Source organism: Protomyctophum parallelum (assembly GCF_964188405.1).
Source record: "Protomyctophum parallelum genome assembly, chromosome: 4".
Taxonomy (NCBI): domain Eukaryota; kingdom Metazoa; phylum Chordata; class Actinopteri; order Myctophiformes; family Myctophidae; genus Protomyctophum; species Protomyctophum parallelum.
In genome coordinates this window covers 37,014,219-37,040,700 of record NC_139700.1, presented here as the reverse complement: position 1 = coordinate 37,040,700, position 26,482 = coordinate 37,014,219, and the positions used below count along the sequence as shown (strand labels likewise).

Here is a 26,482-nt window from a genome sequence, read left to right as displayed (position 1 = left end):
GTATGTAAATTAGTTACTGAGATGTATAACTACTTTGACTTGTTTACTTGAGGGAATTAATTAACCTTTTCATGAAAAAGAAAAGAAAAGAAAAGAAAAGAAAAGAAAAGAAAAGAAAAGAAAAGAAAAGAAAAGAAAAGAAAAGAAAAGAAAAGAAAAGAACAACTGGTTGACTTTTCTTGCCATGGTGAATTTATATTTTTCATGTTGTGTGTAGTGTGTGACATCAACACCTCAGCTGTTTGTTCTCAAGGTTTCTGATTTGGGAAGAGCGTTTCATTTATTTTATCATGGACAGTATTCTAAAAGGACTCCTACTTCCTCCATCACTTCCTGCCAACCAACTTCCAGGTGAAGGAAAGAAACCACAGATATATAAAGGTTTATACCTCATTGGCCACTGCCAAAGACTCTAATGACATTCTTAGAGTGGGGTTCTTTCTTTGTGCCGTTTTCCGCTGTGAGCACTTTCACTTTCCAAGTGACCATATGGACACTTTTTTAATTGGCATTGCACTGATAATTATTATTGTTAGTGTTTTTATATTTCTTTTACGAGATACAGTGAGACAGATAGAAGATGTTGGCGATTCTAGTGAGGAGATGGAAAATATAAAGACCTATATGTTACCTCAATGAAGGAATATAGTAACAGACACATGGCCAACAACTCTTACATCTAGCCTACTAAAGATTACTAAAGAGATTTATAGTTTCAACTGGACAGGGCTACGTGGATGAGTGAGCACACATCATCACAGCGTGCACCACGGCTGAGAGACCGATTACATTAATTTGGTGTTGGACTCAGGTTTACTATGCTTTTAGCAGGACCTTTGGCTTTGTGCAGAGCTATAATTTGTTTCCACACACACATAATTACACATAGACACAGATATTTACATTTTATAGCACAATTCTGCTGATATAATAGGCAGCTGGTAATTCATTGATAATTGATCAATTCTTGTTTTCTTTCTTTCTTCTGCCTTGTTTTACTGTACACCACAGTACTTTTTCTTTTTCGTACTCTTTTTCTGTACTTTCTAACCTTTAGCTGCTGTGCCCCCCATGGGCGACTGATTTTCCCTCACAAGATAATCAAGATATCTATCGGTTCATTGGAGCGATGTGTCATTGCGGCCAGCCGGCCACCATATTTTGTGGGGAGAGCTGTCCCTCCTAATATGCTGTATGCCTATTGAAGCAGGATGTCTCTCCACAATTAAAATCATTGGTTTGTTACAAATGCCAGACATGTAGTAGGATACATTGTTGAATTACAAATGTGGGTTTTCATACCAAAACACTTTATACATAGATATTAATATTAATGGTTATAAAACAGAACAAAGTCTCCGGTACCCTATACAACTCAAGCATATACTCAGCTTGTATCTCCTAATGATATTTTCTATTATTGAAAGGATTCTAAATAAGGCTATGCTTCTTTGTCTTGCTCAATAATTTTCTTTTGAAATGTATCCTTTCTATTTTATATTACAATAGACTAAACTAAACTTCTTGCAGTGAAGTTATGGCAAGCTTCCTCACGTAATATGGGGGTGCATGGTGTTGACATGCAGGCCCCACTGGCCAATGACGCATCTCACCAATGCGCCCCTTAAAAAGATGTGGTATTGGTGATGTACGTACAATAAATACCAGTGTTGAATTTCGTCGACTACTTTTTTGCTGACGGAAACTAAATAAAAACTAACTAAAACTAAATAATAATATTGTCAAGTTCGTCAACAAATTAAAACGAGACTGAAATGTTATAGGGAGGGACCAGTGGAGAAGAGATACAGTAGCACTAAGACAAGTCATGATTGGGTTGTGGTGCTCTGAAAATAGCAGATCTACAAGCTCGCAAGTTGTGCTGCAACGCGTACATTGTGAGCTTGTAGACCGGCTATTTTCAGCATTTAACCAAGTGTAAAATCAGGCATTACTACGCCATCACGGCAGTGGTGTATCTACAATATGGCGAGGGCAGGCATCCATCCGCCTGTTCTAATCCATTTCTGGCCTGGCCGAAATCCATACAATGAGAAAAGAGAGAGGACAAAAACAAGACCTGAGAACTATTAGTGGACAGCTGATTGGCCGTTGCGGTAAAATCGGTAAAATCAATCACCCAACGCATGCCTTTCAGCCTTTGTATCCTAGGCTACTCGTCTGGCAGGTATATCTCTTTGAAAACCTTTAGTGCTACGATTGTGCGCGGGGAGACGACAATTAACACATTTTGCCTGCCCAAAATGTAATTCTTGCCTGCCCAAAATGTAATTCCTGGAAAGGCCACTGCATTGAGCCACGCTAAAAATACATTTGAATCGACAACTGATTTAGTCGACAAAAATCTTAGTCAACAAAAACTAGACTAAAACTAAATGGAATTTTGTTCAAAAGACTACTTAAAATCAGTCAAAATCAACACTGACGTACAGCAAACACTTGGTCTGCCACTTCCATGCCTGCTGCCTTCCTTACCTCCTCCCAGGTGAAGAAGGTCAGCTCGTCCCCGTCTCCGTCCAGGTAGCGGAGGTCGCCGTGCTGCGGCGGCTCCTCCACGATGAATTCCACGTTGGCCGCGCTGTAGAAGGGGTGCGAGATGTTGAGGACGTCGGCGGTGACGGACATTCCCCCGCCCTCCCTCACGGTGAAGTTGACGCCGTGGAACGGGATCAGACGAGGCACCACGCTGACCGACGCCACCAGGTCGTCCACCGACGTGAAGCCGTTGCTCACGTCCACGCGGAAGGCATCGTTTCCCTGCAGGTTGGAGGAGGACGGGTTTGGTTTAGTTCAGTGGTTTTTCAACCTTTTTCATATCAAGGCCCAGATGTAGGCCAATATATTTTGAAATATCTTACATTTTTAAATTTTAATATTATATTTGCTAAGCAGCAAGTTATATTGGCTTAGATTTTGATTTATATAAGGATACATTTGTGCGACTGTAAAGGCGGAAGTATACGGAGGAGGCTTCACTTCCTTGCTCATGATCAGAGCTTCCATTCTCCAGACTGTATGACGGAAGCATTTGAAAATTGCGTAGAGGCAACAGTCTGGCAAAGTTCTCAAATTTCTAAATTTTTGGCTCATGTCACCCCCTGTAAATAACCCTTCCATGGCCACGGCACCCCTGAATTACACTTACTTTACTTTATAGCACCGTATGTCAGTATGTCATGAGTAAAACTTGATCTTGAAAATAATTGTTAGGAATGAAGAGAATGCACCAAGTAAAGTGATATATATTCCCAATATTACCAAAGTATTCTGAGGCACCCCTGGACTTGAGTCAAGGCACCCTAGGGTTCCACAGCACTGAGTTACTTAGTGAGATGATGACCTCTTAAGACGCACATGATGTTCCTTCATTCGCTGTCGGGCGGAAACATGTATGTCCCAAACTATTACTTTTCAGGAAATGGAAAGAAAACCCTCTGATTCATAGTTATTAACCTATATTCAGTCTCACAAGCTACATTTTTTTCTTCATAAAACCCACAGACAGCAGATCTACAAGATCACAACAAGTTGTAACCAACAAAGTTATGAGCTTGTAGATCGGCTGTTTTCTGTACTTTTACACAACACTGTCATTTACAATTCATGAAAAAACATAAAAAGATGAAACAACGCAGATACAAGGTTTCCACCAAACAGCAACGATATTATACAGTATGTTGCTGCAACAATGTTGCAACATCCATGGGATGTAACCAGAGGCATTTTTGTTATATACTGTATGAGGACACATACCAGGATGGACGTGGACACATACAGGATGCGTCCCTGGTCTATGTCGTCCTGGGTGAAGGAGTGGATGTAGTTGAGCGAGGGAGCGGCCGTGCTCTCGCTGTCGTTGGTCAACATGACAACGTGGCCCAGGCGGGGAGGCTCCTTGATGGTGAACACCATCTCAGACGGCAGGATGTCTGCCTGCTCCACCTGAAACACATACAGTACAGCCAGAGGAGGTTCATATTCATGTTAATATAGTCACGCTTCTAATATAGACACCATCAATGAAAGGCAGCAGGTACTGTATCTGTTCATGTGTCTGTCTGTCTGTCTGTCTGTTCTACTTTATGTCCGTCCGTCTGTCCGTCAAAATGTTTTACTTAAGTAAAAGTATCTATAGTGCAATGTAGAGGTACTCTGTTACAAGTAAAAGCCTAGAATTTAAAATTGACTTGAGTAAAAGCACAAAAGTATTGGTATCAAAAAGTACCAAAAGTAGAAAGTAGTCATTCATTATGCAGAATGTCCCATTTCTCATTTGAAAATAGCAGATCTACAAGCTCAAAATGCATCGCATCGTGACACATTGTGAGCTTGTAGATTGGCTATTTTCAAATGGTCAGAATAGGGCTGAAGTGGTTTTGTAATAATAATCAAAATCTCCAAAGAAACTAGTAAATAAAACAGGCCTATAGTAAAAAGTACAATATTTGCCTCTGAGATGTAGTGGAGTATAAGTAAAAGTATTGAATATTGAAAATACTCCAAATTGTACCAAATGTACTTAGTTTCTTTACACCACTGGAGGTGGAACATATTGAACTCCCTTGCCTCCCTCCTTTTATTCACATGCAGATTGAGAGCATCCAGCAGGCTTTGTGAAAGTTTGGACGGCTTCCCTGGTGACTGTTCTCTGGATGTAATGTTTAGCAGTCATGTTTCCATCCAACATTCCTTCAGAGGCATATGAAACTTTCCATCGTAAAGTAAAGAAATACATTGACTGGACGAGCTGCCAACAGCAACGTCAATATTCTGACACTTTATAAAGACCATTCTGTCAGGCCTTTGTGCAACACTCCTTTCAATAATGCATGCGGTGCGTCTGTACTCGGCTGTCTAGCTACTTTCTCAAGTCAATACTGAAAAAGCCTCTAAAAAGTTTGAATGATTAAAGAAAAGTTAAATATTAATAATAATAATAAAGTAATACAAATTTCTCGACAAAAATGTTTCTCATTACTTTTCAAGCTGACTCATGCTTATTATAGAGTGAGAATTTAAACTCCATTAATTGGCTTTGGAGATTAAGTGAAGACAGGCTCGTCTTATAAATTACAGCGGGGTTCAGATGCATCCCTCAGGGTATACTCAGAGCCTTTTTTCCACACTTAATGGAGTGTAATTTAGTATATAAACTAGATTATAAGCAACAGGGACAGTACAGTAATACTCAGTCCTGCTTTCATGTGGTGTAACAAACATTAAGGGAAAGGATTACCAAATAAAGTCTGCCTGTTTGATTGAGTCATGTGAAAATACTTCATGAAGTGAAAATAAACTCAGGACTGCCTTCTTAAACAAAAACAAATAATGTCTGAAGATGATTATGATGAGAACAGCTGAAAAAAGCTTTGATTTCTATTGACAAAATACAAATTAAATAATGAAAACAAATAGTATGGTAGACTGTTGATTGAGAAATCTTTACGTAAATTATACCAAACTAGATTAACAATTTAAATATAATGATCTAACGGCCTAATTACTTCAATGTATAGTGCCTGTAAAAATTACCTTGATATTGAACTGGTTGATCACTGTGTGCTCCCCGTCATATGAGATGATAACTCTATTATTCACCACCTCTGGTTCTGAGAAGTAGCCCTGCTTGAATATCTTGATCTTGAATGTTCCTTCCTCAGAATAGCCCTGTGCACGGACAGTGAAACCGAAGGAATCCTTGGACCGCAGACTCTCGTAGTTATGTTCATACGACACGACTCCCTTTTGCAGGTCTTCCAGGGAGAACTGCGACCTCTCGATGCCGCTCACAATGATCCTGCCGTCGCTCGGAGGCGTCGTCACCTCAAACACGATCTCTCCGTCGCTCCGGATGTCTGCGTTGGACTCGGCACTGAGCAGGGAGGTGTTCAGGGTCTTGGTGGCACCGTGGTCCATCACCACCATTGTGTTGTTTACCACGTGCAAGTAGGGGTCCCCGGCTTGGATCTCAAGGAGCGCCGTGGCCTTGTGGTAGCCGTCGGACACCTGGAGCTGGAAGCGTTCGCGGTCGGCACCGTGATGCACAAACAGTACATTGTTGTCCTTCAGGTCGGCCTGGGTGAACCGGTACAGGGGCAGCGAGGGGTCGGAGGCGGACACGATGTTACCCGAGAGAATCCCCTCGCGGGCGTAGACGATCTGGGTGTCGTTGAAGCCTGGGTCGTCATCCTTATACTGGATGACATCAGTGGTCAGCAGGCGCTGACCGTGTCGCACCACGTTGAAGACTCTGTCCATGACTCTCACAGGTGCATGCTCGTTCTTGGATTGCATAGAGATTTTGAAAATGCCACTCAGGGCTCCTGAACTCCCTCCTCCTGCCTGATCCGATACCATGAAGTGGAACTCGTCGCTGCTTGTCTGAGTGCCATCGTGTTTGTAGATAAGTCTGTCCAACTCAATGTCTTCATTGCTGAATAGCCCGATTGCGCCCTCAAATCTTGTCTGCCCCTCCGGGGATTCCCTCATGAGACGGCCATACTTTGGATCTTGTATGACCCGGTACACAAAATCAGTAGACATTGGGGATAGGGTCCAGAGATGATCTTTGCTAATGGTTCCCTCCCCTCCTTGCAAAATTACCAGCACCTCATTTGTCAAAACAGGAGCATTGATATCTGCAAGGATGTTGATTGGGAAGGTGTAGATGGGAGAGTACTCGTCCCCTGTAAATACTCTGAACTGAAACTGGTCCTCACTGTCTACAGCTCTGCGCATAAGGACTCTGTATGTAAGATGACCAGCCCTGAGGTCCTCCTGCGTGAAGCTGCCATCCTCGCCCAGCTCTCTGCCTGACACCTGCAGTACACCCAGTGTTGGTGGCTTCAGAACTACATACTTAACAGTTTGGGGGTCTGGGTTTTTCCCTTTCACTTCGGCCTCAAGCTCTGTCAGTTTGATTGCCTTCTGTTCCTCTCCCTTCATGTCTAAGGGAACCAGGTTTGAAACTTTTACCGGCGCGGGCATGATCTTGACTAAGAAGACGTTGTTCCAGAGAGAGAACTGACCCAGGTGAACATCAAACTGTATGCGCTCAGTCACGGTGTCCTCCTGGTCACTAGAGTCCGTGCTGACATACCTGAGGCGCTCCTGCTCTAAATCGGACTGATGAAAAGCTGTCACTTGCTTGACCATGTTGTTGCCAGTGAGAAGCTGCAGTTCTCCAAATCTCAGGGGTTGTGTGATGTTGTACACGACATCCCCGTTACGGGGATGAGAAATGACAGCCAAGTGTTGAATGCTCATGGAGGAGTTGCTACCCTGAGACAAGAGAAGGCCAGTGTTGGTCACAATTGTCATGTGTGGCTGTGTGACAGCCAACTTAAATGTGGTGGACTGGCTTACAGATTGTCCGTCTGATACTTCCATTGTCATCCCAGCCCCGCTACCACCTCTGTGTACAAAGTAGATGTTTCCATCTTTTAACTGCCTGCAGGTGAACTCTGTGATGCTTCTCCCTGGCTGCTTAACATTTTCAAGGTACCCAACTTCCGCTGAAGGCTCGGAAGTTACGGTCACCACCAATTCATCGCAGCGTGTGTCAGAATCCACTATTTTGATCAAGTTGGGGCTCAGGCGGGTCCTCCCGTTTTCCGTGATGGAGATGTCTCCTCCGCTAAGTTGGGGCATGTCATTGACTGGGATGATTTCAACTGGGAGAATGTACTGACGGGGAGTTTTCAGACATTCGGGAAGATAGTTGTTACTGTGGACTGTGACCTCCAACTGGATCTGGTCTCCGTATCTCTCATTTCCATCGTGTAGATATTTGATTTTCTTATTGACCACATCGAGGAGGGTAAACTTCTGTGTACGCTTACTGTTGATGTTCATGTCAAGCAGACCGTACCAGGGATCACTCTGGAGAGTAAAGATGATCTGTGACTGGCGGATTTCTGCAGCATTTAGGTCAAAGGTGGGGCTCAGGTGGTTGATATCTAGAAAAACCTCACCTCCCTCAGGTACCAGCAAGGGGGTGATCTCAAGCAGTTTTGTTACATTCCGGAACAACTCTGGCACGTCGTCTGTCGGGTAGCAGTGTCGCTCATTGGGGTCTACGTCAACATATCTGATTCGGACAGGAGCAGGCGTGGTAGTTGCCTCTACATCATAATAAGTTGAGTAGTCATAGTCTTCTCCCTCGCATTTGACGTGAACGTCCTTGGTGACCAACGCGTCCTGCAGACTTCTGTCCTTCTGGTTGACCTTTATTTCTCCAAAGCAACCGATAAATGACTCTGACGTTATCTCTTCTTCCATGCGGTCCAGGTAGGTGTCACGGAACACTTCCTTCATTTTTGCCTGGATCCCTCCCAGGTAAAGATTCCCGACCAGATCCAGTCTATCTGCACTGTCGAGAGGGAGGGAGGCAGCCTGGCTGTCCACGTTAATCTGAAACGAACTCTGGTCAATCTGGATCCTGACTCTGTGCCACTGGTCATCGTCCAGCTGTACCTGGGTGTTGTCCAGCACCTCCATGCCGGTGCCAAGATCTATAACACCTTTGAGGAAGCCGCTTGTTACACCAACAGCGACAAAATCTGTGTCTCTGCCGGGGTGGAAAACAAGCAGCGCGTCTTCAATGGTGGTCTTCATCAGAAACTCGAGGACCCTCCCAGCTCCACTGGTGCCGCTCCATGTAGGAAAGGACACAAACGAATCTGGGCTGATGAAACTGGTCGCCTCCCCATCGCCAGCCTCAAATTCACCGCTGCAAGATTCCTTTGTGTCGTGGCAGTCCGTCAGCGCTGATTTCAGGATGTCAAAACTGTGGGACTCAAACTTGACGTCGGTCATGCAGCCTCGGAACGGCGGGATGGCGGTGCTGAGGTAGGGGGTGTCGAGCTCCCCCGTACCACCCAACCAGACTCCCAGATCTATGTTAAGCTCCTCCTCCCCTCCAGAGACAGGGGTGTCTGTGGAGAAGAGGTCATCGATCGTCATGGTGATTTTGGAATCCTGCAGTGTGATGGACACTTTGTGCTCCATCAGGTTGTTCAGCTGGACTCCCTGGGAGGAACTCAGGGTCATGTCACCATCTCCCATGTTTATCCGCACCTGCAGGAAGACAAGAAGAATACATCTTAATTAATTCAAACTCTGCAAGGCTTTCTATTATATATTATGCTACAGTAACAAGTGAGTTATGTATTTCCATAGCTTAATGTTATAAGTCTATAAAGGTAGGATTTACGTATCGTGTGTTATCGCGCTGGTGAATCAAAAACATTTTCTGTAGCCTTTCCATTAACAAAGTGGCTGAATTTATTGATTTACATCACATTGATCCCTTTTACTCCAGCAAGCTTTATTTCACCTGGAGTGAAAATGTTAAGTGCTCTGAACCAGAAAATGTACCCTTATGCCGTTGAAAGTTACCGAATTGAAAAAGTTAAATTAGTTTGAACAGCTCTGAAAATGTTACTTTATATCATGAAAAACTAGAGAGATTTATATGTTTTTAATCTCTCTTAGTCTTTTACAGAAATACTCCTGGGAATTGGAGCTTGCTCCTCCTGCAGTGCCATGCTCATGGGTACCTCAGTTATTGAGAAGGGAGATTATTTTCATTAATTTCTTTTCCACACCAATATTTTCCTAGTTGTTCATGTGAATTGAACTGGCATGTCTGCTCAAAAAGCGGCCTCTGCAACATCAAGGCTACCACCACCCTGTTCTGTGTTCATATATCATCCACGCTCTTCAAGACTGTGGGAACAGCATTTGTTTAAGATGAATGTATACTTTGAAATGTCAGATGAAAGTGTCTCTTAAAAAAGGAATGTACTCTATGACTAATAATTTAATAAAGCATCATTTTTCATAAGATCATACATTATGCTTCCCTGCACTTAGATCAAAGTAGAAACAAAGGAACAAGAGGGCATGAAGGTCATGAAGTCCATACTTTCTCCTCATATGAGACCTTGCTTAATTATCAATGTAGACGCTGACGCATTTCCCTTTTTTTTTTACAACAGCACATACAGTGTGATGCAAATTCTCCCCCTCACTGCTCTCAGACGTTGTGAAGCAATTACTTATTGAATTAAAACGTCACAGTCCTCGTTCCATTCAGGCAGAAGACAGCGAAGACACCACAGCAAAGCAATTTAGCACATCTTCAGAAGGACACCTAAATGGGATCTGTCACATGCAGATACTGTAAGAGTGCTCAAATGTTTTACGTGATGAATAATACAATCAATCACATTGAAGACACACACCCCTCCCTATAGCCCAACATCTGTTGTACTGCTTATTTAGGATGTCTGGTACTGTAGGCAGTGGTGAAAAGTATATATACATTGACTCAAGTACTGTTACTTAAGTAACATTTTGAGATACTTTTACTTTACTGGATCATTTCCAATTTCCAATACTTTTAATTCTACTCCATATATCTCAGATCCAAATACTTTTTCTTGTTATTTTGTAAATTCTGATTTGTATTACAAAACATACATTAGCCACTTAATTTAGGCCATTTGAAAATAGCCGATCTACAAGCTCAAAATGCATTGTGATGTGACGCATTGTGAGCTTGTAGATCTGCTGATTTTCAAAAGATTTGTATACATTTGAAAACTTGCATAATACTGAATAATGGGTACTTTTACTTTTGTACTTTAAGTATATTTTGATACCAATACTTTTGTACTAGTGTATTTCTACATTGGGGTATTGATACTTTCACTTAAGTAAAACATACGAGTACTTTTTCCACCACTGCATCAAGAGGTGTTTTCCTGTGTTTGGTCTGGATAAATGAAAAGAGATTTACAATAGCTGCTGTCTGAGCTCCATTCCATTAGAAATGTGGGATACCCCCCCCCCCCCCACACACACACACACACACACGCACGCACGCACGCACACGCGCGCACGCACGCACGCACGCACGCACGCACGCACGCACGCACGCACGCACGCACGCACGCACGCACGCACGCACGCACGCACGCACGCACGCACGCACGCACGCACGCACGCACGCACGCACGCACGCACGCACGCACGCACGCACGCACGCACGCACACACACACACACACACACACACACACACACACACACACACACACACACACACACACACACACACACACACACACACACACACACACACACACACACACACACACACACACACACCTTTTTTTTAAAGGAGAGATACTAAAACTCCCCTCAGTCCCCACAGTTATATTTCATATCTGATGCATGAAGAACAACAGTGAAGAATAAATCAATGGAGTTTACAGTATAAGTCAGCTTTTTCATCATGCTAGTCTGCCACCGCCATTTTCTACCACTTTGAATATTTTAAAGCATGTGGCATGTGATAAATATACACTGTTGTATATATCATTTTCTGGAACACTCAAGACACGCTCCATATATGGCCAGTACAGAATTCATTCCATATGCTGATCTGATCCCCCATGCCAAAGCGCCAGCACTCGTGCTGTCACCCAGGCGGATGCGTGCACCAAATGGGGAAACTCATTTGCTATACTGTACCGGCCCGAATACCCCATGCGGCATGCAGCGGCATGCACGTGGAGCTGCTTTTCCATGTAAAATAATACAGGCTAATTATGCCACAGTATCAGACTTTCCCACCCGAGTAGGTTGAGGAGGTATTTTCTTTACGCTAATAGCCTCTGCTAGTAACACACTTCCATGATATGACAGTTTAAAACTGTTGCAAATGTTAATGTTATATGGTCTGCAGTGAATGATTTAGTTGTATTGAAGCTATACATTAGTATCTTACGCCCACTACTGTACATGAACATTATGTTCATGTACAACTGTTTTATGAGCATGGGAAAATTTGTTGAAAAAAAGTGTTTTTTTATGTTGCTCAGAGACTAGACCATATTACTGCCTGAGGCTTAATCTTGTAAGAGTTACAGGGAAAGTGCTTCACAGGAAAGTGATTATGTCTGTTTATTGCTGAAGTGCACATCTAACTATCTATTATTGATAGACATAACATGGCATGATTGAATTGACTTATCAGTGCCTCCATGGACTACTTTCTCAGTTTTAAGCTGCCTGTTTGCTTTTGAAATTGGTTTCTGTTAATGTGTTTGCTTCCATTTTTTTTAGCTATTTTGTGATTTATCATCTTTTGAACTCTCTCTGAACAGACTGGAAAGCACTTTGGATCAACACCTTTTAAAACCGTATCACTGCCACCTGGTGGACGCAAGTGCCAACGCTTGACTGCTGACCCGGATCTACTTGGATTTAGTGTGATGCGCGTCCGGTTTTAGATGTTAAATAATTAGCGTCAGTGGCAGGCTAGCGAGCTAAAATGAGGCCATCCTTGCTCTAGAAAGCGACAATGTTCCAATCGGGATCACCGGACAATCAGAAAAGACCTCAGAACATTGCGCGTTTTGTCAAAACCATGGAGAGCGGTTGTTGTGTTGGGAAATTACGGGAACTTGCCCGTAAACCTCAAGTTTAGTGGGCATGTAATATACGGTAATATACAGGTGTGATGGTACAATTCGGGAGTTTACGGGAGTTTGTTGGAAAGGGAGTTTCCTGTAATATACACATCCGTATTCCAAGCTTTTTGCGCAGTGACAGTGTAATTCGGAACGTTCCACAGGCTGTGTAGTTTTCTACTGACCTGTAACTTCCCATTTTGGAGTTCCAGAAACAGGTAGTCTTCCATGCCGGCAGCCAATAGGAGCAGTCCGCTCCGTCGGCTGGTCTTAAACTGCACGGACAGCTGGAAGGTGGAGACATCTTGGACGGACTGTATTCTGCAGTAGCTGTCTCCGAAGTAGGACACTGTTAAAGAGAAGAGCAAGAAGAGGTTGAAGAATAGCAGCAAAACAACAAAATGACTGGATGTTGAAACCAAACCAGTCTGATCCGTCATGATCAGATCAGATTTTCCCCTAACTTTAGCCACAAGCGCATTATTGTGCAACTTAGTGGCGATATAGTAATTGACATAACGTGAATTTAAAGAGTTAATAATGTACCGGTATTAAAGATTCACAGAGAAAGATGAGATGGACACATCCACCCTCACACGCATTCATGCACGTATGTATGCACGCACTCACTCACACAAACACAGACAATGTACAAAGACCTAGTACATTGCCTTCCAATTCAAACCTTGCATTTGTCAGCAAAGCAAATTGTAATGTTGTTGATTTGCATATTTGCATACTGTCTGCCAGCACCACACAATAACTTTGTGTTTGTGTTGTAGAAGTATGCTGAACTAAATATTTGTTTGTATTTGTCGAATCCATCTCTCACAACCACAGACACTCAGCAGTCAGCTAGTTCTAACTGTGCTGAAACAGCCAAAAAAGGGGAAATAAAAGACATCTGCTTTGTCTTCAGCCTAATTCATGCTGAAACCACAGCCAACTCGATGGGATTCTCATGTATATAAGACTGAAGAAACCCATTAGACATGGCCGTTCCCTGCACTCTCATGTTAAAGAGGGAAACTTAGCTCGAGCTTTGCCTGCTGCATTTATCAGTCCTCCTCCAGCTGCCTGTTCCTGAAGAGGAGCTCTCCTCGCCTCAAAAGGGATTCTCTCACAGAGACATCAGTCATTAGCCCTCCAGAGGCATCTCGTATAGGCCTGGGAGGATTTCCCAGGCTCAGCTGAGCCGGGATCCGTTTTGACCATATGCAAATTCAGCCACCTGTCTGCCTGCCTGACTGCCTGCCTGCTCTCCGGAGCTGCCCCCTCCTTCTTAAAAACATGTAAATCCTTTGAGGAGGAAGTTGATTTGCCATGCAAACGCACGCGCATGCACGCACGCGCGCACGCACGCACGCACGCACGCACGCGCGCACGCACGCACGCGCGCACGCACGCGCGCACGCACGCGCACACACACACACACACACACACACACACACACACACACACACACACCAGAGCTCACGCTTCAAAATTAAACTGGAAGACCTCCAGGACCTTGGCCACGATACTGGCCAAGAGAGACAGATGTAGGAGGATGGGGGCTTTCCGCCCAGCCAGGCCGCCACCCCACTTGCCCTCGCAAGGGCGAGAGTTAAAGCCATGGGGATTTAAGTGAAGATGGGAGAAGGAGGAAGACACTTGAGCCACATGATGGTGGACGGCACGGCACTACACAGGTTTTAGTGCCGGCGGAAAGAGAGGCGTCGCTCTGTCCCATTTAGAACATTCCAGTAAGGTTGCGCGAGGCCGAAATGTTCCCCGCAGCACCAACATACTATATAGCAGCCAGAAGTGGTGTGTGTGTGCAGTGTGTGTGTGTGTGTGTGTGTGTGTGTGTGTGTGTGTGTGTGTGTGTGTGTGTGTGTGTGTGCGTGCGTGCGTGCGTGTGTGCGTGTGTGTGTGTGTGTGTGTGTGTGTGTGTGTGTGTGTGTGTGTGTGTTTGTGACTTTAAAAGGGCATCCTCCTCAGTGTTAAAACAGAGTGTAAGAAAGTGTCAGTGTGTGTTGTGTGTGTCTATGTTTCAAAAGGGCATCCAGGCAGCATCTGTGTTTTGTCCCTCCTGAAGCCTCAGACTGCCACGCTTCATGATCTCCGCCCAGCAGAGACGGCGTGGTGCCCTGTAGTCCTGTACCGCTGTGTCCCGCAAATGAACCCTCCCTACCTCCGCATCACGCCCAGTCGCCCACATCTGCAACAAACAACTCACGCGCCGGGCAGCAAAAAAGTGAAGTGAAAACACGGCCGTTTAGATGTCAGCAAAGGACGAGTGAGCGGCAAAGCCTTTATCATTCCGCCCATGCTTTTGTGATTATACTAAGACGCATTTTCCTGCATGCCTGCTCGCCTTCGCTTCCAAGGCTGTTTCTGTCATGAGCAAAGTCAGTGATGTACGGCACTCAGCTGTACAGAGTACATACGTACGTACACCGTCACATGCACACGCACACACACACACACACACACACACACACACACACACACACACACACACACACACACACACACACATACACACACACACACACACACACACGTCGGCTCCATCTCCACTCTTCTCTCCTCCGGGTCAAACAGCCATGCTGTGGGTGACAACCTTTTATTGTCTGAACGATATGGACGATTAACTTTGCTGTTCTCACATGTCTGATGACACGTGGTGCATAATTCAATAGCTATGAACATCATAACTTCTAACTTAGCCACTGTGAGAAACATAGCATGAATAGAAATTCTCCTGAAATGCATAAAGAAAGCCCCACTGGAGTGTCTCGTATCAACCGGTGTGGGGAGATCAGAGGGACAACGCAGCCGTTGTCTTGTATTATTGAATTAAATGATGGTGCCGTTGCACATTACACTGTGAAATCCTCAACGTGTAACGTGACTCTGGGAGTGTACAAATGGAACCAAATGGATGGCAAGGGTTCCATTTGTATACATTCCCAGAATTCCAAATGGATCAAATGAACACTAAGGATTTCCCTGTGTGTCAACATCTGAACGCTCCGCCAAAGACATCTGGGCAGAATGAGAACTCAAGTTACTGTACACTTACTGTACAGTCCAGAGTGTGCTGGGTATAGGATTAGGTTCAATAAGGAGGTCTCCCAAATACCACGCTATAGCACTAATTGCACAGGAACCTCCAAGCCTGAAACTCAACGAGTACAAACATAAAGTGAGAGACAATAGAAGGATCTATTCTTAATGGCAATTTCATTAACAAAGGAACTTCGCAATGAACTTCATGGCACTTAAGCTGCCCGGCTTTTGTTGGATTGTTCACCGAGTTTGGGGGGTGGGGGGGAGTGGGGGTGTAAAACTGCTGATGGGAAGCAGCAACACCAATACGATTCTGCCTGGGGGATTTTCTGCCTCGAATTGAGCTTCTCTGCCTTCCCAGCACATGCCTGCAGCAAGGACGGAGGAGGCAGTTATTTGTAATGAGATACAGGGTCTTGCTCTCTCTGTCTACCTGGAGCTTGGATTCATTAGTGGGCAGGCTAAGCTGCGCGCTAAGCTGTGAATGCATGAGCTGAAAAGGGGGGGGAGAGAAAAAGGAAAAAGGATGATCTTGCTTAGTGCAAAATGTCTCCCCAATTTCACCGTCCATTTGCGTTTCATCTTTCTCCGTGGGTCATGGACACGGACGCTGAGGTTTAATCTGCGTCGGTGGGATCTCACGTTCAGTTACACAAGCTGAGAATCACACCGAGATGACGAAAGAAACAGAATTATTTTACTTTGTGAGTTGGGTGAACGGACTATATGCATTGGTCTTAGTGACACTGGAACAGACACGCACGCACGCACGTGCGCACACACAGACACACAGACACACACAGTATAATAGAGGAACGGCAGGACCTCACAGAAGGAGCACAAAGGCAACAGAAGAGCTTTTCGAAGAGCTAATCTGTCTTGGTGACATACATTGGTGCAGAGAGGTACAGGCTGCTGCTTGTACATAACTTTACGATTCACACACACAGTCAGAGGTACAACAAGTGTTCACAGAGCATCTTTGAAGGACAAAACCATAACCTTGTCCCGACGGCATCAGTGTGATCTGTTATGACATACTGGGTTTAGGGTCAACAGGACCTTCAGGACAGTGCAGTATACAACACTATAGTCTTTCACCTTAAAGGACTAGTTCACCCAAAAAAAACTACATACCCAATGAAGCCTTGAATTCATGGAGATTCTTTTGTGGCATTCCTAAGCCAATAATTTGATACTTTAGTCTCCTACTGGCCGTCGACCCGGTTATCAAATTATTGTCTAAAAATAACTAAATATAAAAAAAATATCAGCCGACATAGATTCATTCACATGATAACATTCAAATCTTACACCCAACAATACCCCAACAGCTATAATTTCCTTTAAATGAGCTCTTCCAATGTTCAAGATAGCTTTAACCACTGAAACCCGCCTAAATACTTTGGTGACTGATGAGTCCCCCGGCCCGGGGGTGTCTTTCTGGCCCCCTCCTTTTCCCCTCCAACCCAAATATTTTGATTAGGGATGTGCCGATAGACTTTCTTCGTTTCCAATCCGATCCCGATACCACAATTTCTGTGTTACCGGTACCGAATACAGATACCAGAGAATAACATAGAAGAATAATAAAAAATATCTTTTAGCTAATCTATATAGCTATACGTATATCTCGTGTTGTGTTTATAGCAGACTCCTCACTAAAATGTGCAATTTTTATTTACCTGCCATAGTGTCAACCGCTTACCGCTTGTCGGATTGGTGGTTAGACTGGCATATTTGCCGATACCGATATGACCCGATATGACAAATAAGGGCCGATCGGGACATCTCTCATTTTGACTGAATGTTTTTGCCCCATGCAGAATATAGGGGGACACCTATAGGGATCACGTGGTTAAGCTAAGCTTAAAGCTAAGATAAGAGAGAGCGAGCAGCTGACCTGACATTTAAATAAGGCTTCCTTATTTCTAAGAAAAATATGGAAGGTGCAGAAAAAATATCACTATATAAGTATTATTTTTGTATATTAACAACCTGTACAATATACTGTACATGAGCTGTTTGTGTGTCCCTCATTGAACTGATAAGGGACATGACTTTTAGTTTCCAAATACGATTCCTTATTTTAAGGGACAGTTGGCAACCCTAGCAGCTCCAGACTCCCACTGCAGAGGTAAATAAATAACATGCAGCATTTATCCATTTTTTAAGAGCTTGGGGGATTGCCTTCTGCAAATCCTGCACTATAATCCCTTGCTTTCCATAGCTTGTCGTGACCCATGTTTACAGAGGATACACCAACACACAGCTATTGCTAAGGGCATGTCCTATGAGGCAATAAATTATTCGTCTCGCATATTAAATCCACGCATACATGGGGTATGCCTATGAGCAAGACACTGCCTTGCACATACATAAAGTAAGCTTCTCGGTGCACCGGATCAGAGAACCAAATTAATTTGATACTGGTGTGATGGCAGTCTGGTGACAGGGAGGGGAGGTAGGGGAGTCTGCAGCAAGAGGCGAGCATCAGTACCTGTCAGTTATTGTTGTCTCTATTCCCACTGGGCCTAACATTGCTGCCCACCGGCTATGTCCAGCTGTGCGTGCGTGTGTGTGTGTGTGTGTGTGTGTGTGTGTGTGTGTGTGTGTGTGTGTGTGCGTTTCACTGTAGTCGCTAGCTTACTGTATGTATTGATCCAGTAGGATTTCGTGTGTGCGTGCAGCCGTGCGTACATGTTTCTCTGTGTGTGTCTGTTTATCCCAGTGTGCTCAATTGATCTGACTTACAGTCTCTGTTGTCTTTAGTGCCTGTTCCCCCCCTTCCACTGTCCTTCTCTCCTCTCATCTCCTCCCTTCCCCTCTCTCTCTCTCTCTCTCTCTCTCTCTCTCTCTCTCTCTCTCTCTCCCTCTCCCCCTTCTTCATGCTCCCTCTGTCACACTGGTTTATTGTGCGTCTTTCGAGGAAGAACGCTGGTCGTCGTCCAGTGCAGATGGCCATAATTTGATGACTGGCTGAGCTTGTATTTATAACGCTTGCAGGAAACTTAAGTCTCCATCTCCCCCCAAAAGGACCGAATGAATTCCTCCCTTGTCAGTGGCCCCCAGCCCCCCAGCCCCCCACCCCTCCAAGCTGTCTTTTGGTCTCTATCAAGCAACACATGTCCGGAAAAGCTATAGGGAGAGAGGAGATCAGGAGAGATGGAGATTGAGAGAGCAACCGCAGAAGGAGAGGCCAAGAGATCTGGAGAGGCTGAGGTGAATTTTCTGTCCTGTGACTCTATCTGATGCATACGTGCATCCATCTCTGTCTTTTTCAGATACATTAGGATATAAAGAACATAGAAGTAGCAACCCAAACATCAGCATGAGCATGAATTGTGTGTATATGTGTTTGTGTGTGCGTGCGTGCGTGAGAGCGTGCATGTGTGTCTTGTGTCTGTGTGTGTGTGTGTTCTGTTGCCATGGTAACAGTTGGCCTAGTAGCCAAACAAACTATGAAGATCCTGGTTGAGCCTCGGTCTGCTTGACTATAAATAGTGTGGTTATGTTGGTCATTTGTTTCCCCTTGCTGGACAGTGCCTTCTACACAGCAGTGGCATAATGACTTCTGGATGTAATTATGTGAGGGATAGGGTGCTGCTATCCAGAGATAGAATTGGAGAGCTGTTTAGAGGCATAATAATGACATTTACCGTATGGCAACACAGTAATTACTGTGACAAGCAATTATATCTCCTTCTCCAGGGTTATGACTGAGCAGAAACAAGGGTCAATGGCAATTCTGTATGTAATAGAAATTGGGGTCTGCAGCCGTGAAGGTTCCTGGAGCGTGGGACATGGAATATTGATGCAGTTACAGTACATGTTATAGTTAGCCTGCTGTGACAAATATTGCAATACAGTAGTTAAATGTAGACACTATAGAGCGTTGCAGTCCCGCCCCCTCGAGATGATAGAAATATTGACAGCCAAGAGAAATCCATCAGAAGGACATCTGGAACACTCGCCCTCGGAAAGTTGACGAATTATTACGTATACGAGACGATTTAGCCATGGTTCACATGGCGCTCGTCTGTCATGGCGGAATTTCAACCTGTTTTATGCACTTTTCCCATTTAGAACGTTAACGTCTACATACATGTTCAGATTTCAAATATAAAGTGCTCGCCCCAGAGCCATGGATGTAAAAGTACCCGTGTCTTCCGCATTGTTCAATAAAAAGCGTTTTAATCCGATAGGTAGCCATTTTATCAGAGTTATAATGCACCAACCGATAGGGGCGCATAGTTGAAAGAGCATGGCCAGAAACTGATTAAACATTGCTTTTTATTGAACAATACGGAAGATACCGGTACTTATTCCTGCCCTAGCAGACTTGTAACATCCATGGCCCTGGGGTGAGCACTTTATATTTGTAATCGGAACTGGGACTGTAAATGGAGAATGTGCGTAAAACACTTCAGTCCAGGCCAGAGCTACCATGAGCTCACAGCGCGTTGAGAGTTTTTAGGTTTTTAGTTTATGCTGGGGACCTGGGGTTCAAGTGGTTTATAGTCAGAGTATCCTTATCTCTTTATACTTTATTGCAGCGTCAAGTTTCACAAGCATTAACCACCACTGAAATCGGACATCAATCTCCCTCTCCCTCCATGTTACAAAACATTGTGTTACCGCGGCACAGTGTTTACTCGCCTGGTAGAGACACTCTATAAATATGATCAATTAAACTTAACGTAATATCCAAAACCAACAGCCATTAAGTCATCAATAATGTTTATAGAACACATTGTAGTGAATTCTAAGTAGTTTAGAGACAGTTGGAACTTGGCACGGAGCCATCGTTGTGCGGTCGAAACCGGTAGCCTACTTGGAATTCACTAAAACATGTTCTATAAAAATCTGATGATTAAAGGCGTTTTACATTTATTAATTAATTAATTAATATTATGATAAGTTTCAGTGATCATATAGAAAAGTGTCTCTTACCATGCCACGCTGCCACTCAAGTGACTACTGGCCAATCACAGCACATCTTTTCCGGGACTTATCAGACCCGAACATGTGCTCTGTGATGCACACTCATGCTTCCGCTTCCCTCCACATCTTTGACAGTGTCTGACACCTGCAGCCTACTAAAGACAACTAAAATATTTGATTATTCCGTTTTGGTCATAATATGTATAATATTGTCATAATGTCATTGCTGTGAAACTAAATTAATATGTCAACAAGCTGTGTCTCTTTTTTGCATCGTCCAGTAAGGCAAATATCCAGTCCAGAGTGTGAATAGCTGGATATCTGTAGCCTACTAACAAGTTTCATAGCGTAGAAGTTTTAACTTTAAGCTGTTTAACATTTTGACCATAAATTATAGCACCCCCCATCAGGTACTTTGGGATCATAATAGCTGTGCGAATAATTTGCACACAACTTCCTGGTGATAATGCCATGTCTGTAGCATTTATCAGCTCTTCAGGCTTGAACCCTAATTGCTGTCAACGAGGAAATTAAGTGTGGACCAAAAGGTATTCCCACCTCAATTTGGGGAGGGAGTTGGCTGAGAACACGGCATGTGCTGCTGGCACGCGTCACTCTTATTGGTACGCAGCCGTCTTTTGACAAACATAATGCATTAAACTGAAAGTATAGATTACCACCTGGTCATTAATCAAACACAATCTTTGACAAACATTGTTTTTGACACCATGTTTAGCCCATGGCTGCCTCAGCCCTGGCTGCAGATGAGGACTGGCCCTTAGTTGGATAACCAGAGCATTCAACAGCGAAATCCCAGGTAATAATCTGCAATATATTTACTGTACTTTTGATGTATCTGTAGACAGCTTATGTCTCCCAAAAAACACACACAACACACACACACACACACACACACACAAAGTCAAACGATTTGTCACACACGTTACCGCAGTGAAATTTGTTCTCCGCATTTGACCCATCTCTTGGAGCGGTGAGCCACAGCCAAGGAGCGGTGAGCTGCAGCGTGCGCCGCGCTCGGGAATCATTTGATTAGTAGATTTGACCCCCAATCCCTTTGAAGCTGAGTGTCAAGCAGGGAGGCACTGGGTCCCATTTTTACAGTCTTTGGTATGACCCGGCCGGGGATCGAACCCCGACCTCCCAGTTTCAGGGCGGACACTCTAACCACAAGCCCACTGAGCTGGTCACACACACACACACAGCCTTCATCTCCTGGTGTCACTATGGAACAAATGAATGTCATATTTGTAACTAGTTAAGCTATCTTGACCATTAAAATTCTTGGATGATGGACAAATGTCTGCACAACCAATTTCATTCAAGGGCTACAACAGGGGCTAGCTAAGGGAATTACAGATCCTGGACAAGAGACATCACTTTCTTGCCAGACTGCAATGCACTATAATAAACCTGAATTAAATTTAAATTTGAATTGAATTTATGAAAACATGTAGTCTGACTCTGACTGACTAACGTATTTGTTCGCTGTCTCAACTGTGAATCTTTCATCTAAACACTTTAATTCTGGAATCCCTATTTTGGACATGTCCTATTAGGCCAGTATTTTCTAAGGCTTTTAACAATTGTCAGCATTTAATAGAAAATAGACGATCATGTTGTGAGCTTGAAGATCGGACATTTCTGACAAAATTGAGTAAATGTTTTAAATTTTTTGAAATAGGGCTTAAGTGGTTCATGAATTTAATTTGTTTCTTGAATATCCGCCTTGTTGTGAGCATGTTTTTCAGCTGTAGGCAGCTTATTGAACTTGATCTTATTATAATCTTGATGTCAAATGTCGTTTGACATAAAAAAAACCAAAGCGTTTCTGTGACTCTGTATGTTTCCACTTTCCAAGGTTCAATCAAATTCACTTTGTAATAGCCTACTGCTGAAGAAGTGATAACCATTCTCGAGGCTCTAACTGCTTCACCAGTCAATGTTTGATTGGCCAAGCCGTTTTACCTGTCCTGTAGACTGCAGTACTAGTGTTAACTCTGGGTTACTTTAGTAACCTCAGTTTATCAAGCGAATCGAGCGAGAGAATCGCCTAAGGGTGGCGCCATTTCCATGGTGCCAACACAGAATAAATCCATATACTCACGAAACAATACTGATTGGGTCGTGCAGCTGTCTATCACGGCTGTAGCTGCAGGCTCCGCCCAGAGCCTATAAAGCAGCGCACAGCCGGAAAGACGTCATTCCTATCAACCAGTTCTTTTTTCTGTGCTCTTTCTAAGCAAGAAGGGTAGTAAGGGCGATTCTCTCGCTCGATTCGCTTGATAAACTGAGGTTACTAAAGTAACCCAGAGTTTATCTAAGCTCATCTCGCTCAAGAATCGCCTAAGGGTGTACATAAACCCCCCGTATCACTACCACCAGTTGAAAAGGAGGCCCGACCCGGGACCCCTCCCCCAGCAGTTCCCTGCCCGTGGGGAGAAGGAAAGGCAAGGAGGCTATCTGGACCACAGGCCCAGTAGACAAGAACCTATCTAAGGAGCTAGCCAGTGAAAACTGTCTAAGCACTCAGACGCGGGCTGATGGTTCCCCATCTTATATGCCCTAGGCTCTATCTCCTGAAGTGCGCGTGTGTGACCGTTGTTCCCAACTGTCCCATCACCTAGCGGCAGCTCCCAGAACGGCGTGAGCAATTCCAAAAGATGCCACGTCCAAGTTATAGTACGTGGCGAAAGTCGAAGGGGACGACCAACTCGCCGCCGTACACACATCCTGAAGTGAGGCTCCCTTTGCAAGGGCCCAGGATGCAGCCATGCCCCTCGTAGAGTGAGCCCGCAAACCCTCCGGGGGTTGTGCTCCTCTTTCGGCATAAGTCAACCGTATGGCTTCCACAACCCATTGTGAAAGTCTCACCTTGGTTATGGGAGTCCCTCTTCTCTGAGGGTCCCATGCAACAAACAACTGACTGCCCTTCCTAAAGGCAGCAGTCCTGTTCACATACAGTTCCAGTGCCCTGACAGGACAGAGACTGTCCAGTCTCTCGTCCTCCGCCGATGCGAACGGGGGCGGGTGGAAAGCCGCCAAATCTACCGGAGCACATCCGGAAGGAAAGTTCTTCGGCAGGAACGACAGGTTCGGCCTGAGCGAAACCCTGTTATCGTTCCCACTGAACCTCATGCAGCTTGAGCTCACTGAGAGCGCATGCATGTCACTAGATCGCTTCGCTGTAGCCAAGGCGACCAGCAGGGCGGTCTCTAGTGAGAGAAATTTCAAACCCACTGTGTCCAGTGGTTCGAAGAGGGCTCTTGACAGAGCGTGTAGCACCAAAGTCAGGTCCCAGGACGGAACTAAGGATCTAGATACCGGCCGAGCACGCTTGACACCCCTCATGAACTGACGAATCAATAAGTTCTCACTTATTGGTCTGTTGTCCATACCCACATGGTAGGCCGAACGACCGCCAGGTTGAGTTTGACCGAGGAGTTCCCCAAGTTTCTATCCAACAATTCCTGCAGGAAGGTTAGGATAAGAACCACCGAGGCTTGAAAAGGAACCGCCCGTTCCGGCCTCGCAGCACACCAGCGCACAAACACGTTCCAGGCCGTGTTGTACCGCTGTCTAGTTGAAGGGGCCCTGGCTCCCAAAATCGTCTCAATGACTCTAGGGGGCAAGCCTGTGGCTACTAGGGTCGACCCTTCACCGGCCATACCCAGAGATCTAGGTCCTGCGGGCGCGGGTGGAATATCTCGTGACCCGCCTGGGTAAGCAGATCCCTCCATAGAGGGAGCTGCCAGGGCCGGTCGTAGAGGAGGGGACAGATGTCCTGCCTCCAGGATCCTCGGGCTGGCACCACTAGGAGCACGCTCGAGCCCTGAAACCCTCACCCTGGCTAAGGTGAAGGGAATCAACTCCAGTGGAGGAAAAGCATAGAGTAGGCCCTGAGGCCACCGATGTGCCATCGCGTCCAGTCCCAACGTTGGTGAGCCTGTCAGGGAGAAGAAGAGTGGACACTTCTCGTTCCCGCCTGAAGCGAACAGGTCTGCGACCGGTGTCCCGAACCTGTCCCAGATCTGTTCCACTACACCCGGGTGTAGGGACCATTTGCTGTAGCGGAGGAGACCTCTGGACAACGTCCAAAGTCCCGGGACGTGGCAGGCTGTCAGTGACAGAAGACATCTGTCGCACCAAGTCAAAAGCCTGTATGCCAACGTGTGCAGGCGTAAGGACCTCAGTCCACCCTGCCTGTTGATGTAGCACATCGTTGTCGTGTTGTCGGTACGGACGAGGACATGACAGTCCCGTATGAGCGGCTCGAACGCTTGCAGCGCGAGGAAGACCGCTAGGAGTTCCAGATAATTGATGTGGGCGGACCTCAAGGTTCCATCCCATATCCCTCTGGCTGACCTGCCTTCGTGGGTGGCCCCCCACCCACTCAGACTCGCGTCCGCAGTGACGACCTTCCTGGTCAACGGTAGACCAAGGGGGACTCCCTCCGTCAGGATCCGTCTGTCCGACCACCATCTCGGGGCGAGCGTGCATTCCCCGGGGATTGTCACTCGCCGCGAGAGGAATCTGGTGGGCACCCGTAGAGACCTCAACCAGCGCTGAAAGGGTCTCACGTGGAGTCTGCCCACCCGCACCAGGGAGATGGCCGATGCCATCAGTCCCGCCATACGTAGGCAGATCCTGAGTGGCAGTCTGTGTCCTCTCTGGAACAGGGCCACGCACTTCAGGAAGGCGTCGATCCTCTCCGGGCTCAACCGAGCCGTGAAGGAGACTGAATCCAGTGCGATGCCTATGAAGTTGATCGACTGGGCGGGCACCATAACACTCTTCTCGTGATTTATGGTGAACCCTAGGGAGGACATATGGGACACCACCCGAGTGGTGTTCCACAGTGCCTCCTGTGGCGAGCACGCACTCAGAAGCCAGTCGTCGATGTAGCTTGCTACACGTAGACCTCGTCGCCGCAGAGGGGCCAGAGCCATCTCGGTGCATTTGACGAACACCCTGGGGCTCAGGGACATCCCAGAGGGGAGAATCGTGTACTCGTACACCTTCCCCTTGAAACCGAACCTCAGGAACTTCCTGTGAGGTGGGTAGATAGGGATGTGAAAGTAGGCGTCTTTCAGGTCTATAGATGTGAACCAGTCGTTCAGGCGTATAGAGCGCACAAGAGACTTGGCTGTCAGCATCTTGAAGCGGAAGGACTTGAGGTACAGATTGAGAGCTCGTAGGTCCATGATTGGACGTAGCCCCCCCCCCTTCTTCTTGACCAGGAAGTAGCGTGAGTAAAACCCGCTGCGACTCTGGCTCAGGGGTACCTCTCTGACAGCCTTCTTCTCCAGCAGAGAGTTGATCTCCTGCTGGAGAACCTGACCCGCCTCACTGCGTGCATCGGAGTAGAGGACTTCTCCGAATGCAGGGGGTCTCATAGCGAACTGGAGCCTGTAATCTCTCGCTATGGTGCGGAGAACCCAAGGAGACGCTCCGCACAGTTCCCACTGTGTCAGGCGACGCGCAAGGGGGTTCTCCATCGCCAGGGGAGCGCGTCGTCGCGCAGGGCTGGCGCCCCCTGGTGGACCAGAGAAAATTTCGGCATGACCCGTCCTGCCAGTGGCGTTTAGGCCCGCCACAAGGCCAAGGTCCCGCCTCACTGTGTCGGGGAGCCCGGGGGCTACCCCTGGCAGTGGGTTCATGTCCCCCCGATGTTGTTGTCGTTGTTTGTTTTAATGGCGTGAAGGCCTTTATTACAGGAAATAAAACAGGTACAGCATTGGAAACAACAACATGTCGATGATCGGCCGCACCCGTGGTGATGCTCCGCATCGTGAGCCCCCGCCTCTTCCTGGGCGGTCTGAGTGTGAGAAGAATACTCAAATCCAGGCTCAGGGGGGGAGGGGAGACGTCTGGTCTCGTCTCCCCTGGGACAGGGACGGTGTCATTTGCTCTGTGGCTCCCCACGGCCTCTGCCCTGGCCTCGTCTGGGGCCATGGGGCGG

At 45.9% G+C, this 26,482-nt stretch overlaps 1 protein-coding gene across 1 annotated transcript in view; it reads right to left on the bottom strand.

Annotated features, from left to right (window-relative positions):
• The window catches only part of cspg4 (chondroitin sulfate proteoglycan 4), a 124,179-nt gene that overhangs the window by 42,047 nt on the left and 55,650 nt on the right, over window positions 1-26,482 (bottom strand). Inside the window, exons 2-5 of the mRNA XM_083762340.1 lie at window positions 12,687-12,850; window positions 5,554-9,099; window positions 3,775-3,963; window positions 2,497-2,778 (exon numbers count right to left, since the gene is read on the bottom strand). Of these exons, the coding sequence (XP_083618466.1) occupies window positions 2,497-2,778; window positions 3,775-3,963; window positions 5,554-9,099; window positions 12,687-12,850 (4,181 nt within the window). The remainder of the gene's footprint in view (window positions 1-2,496; window positions 2,779-3,774; window positions 3,964-5,553; window positions 9,100-12,686; window positions 12,851-26,482) is intronic.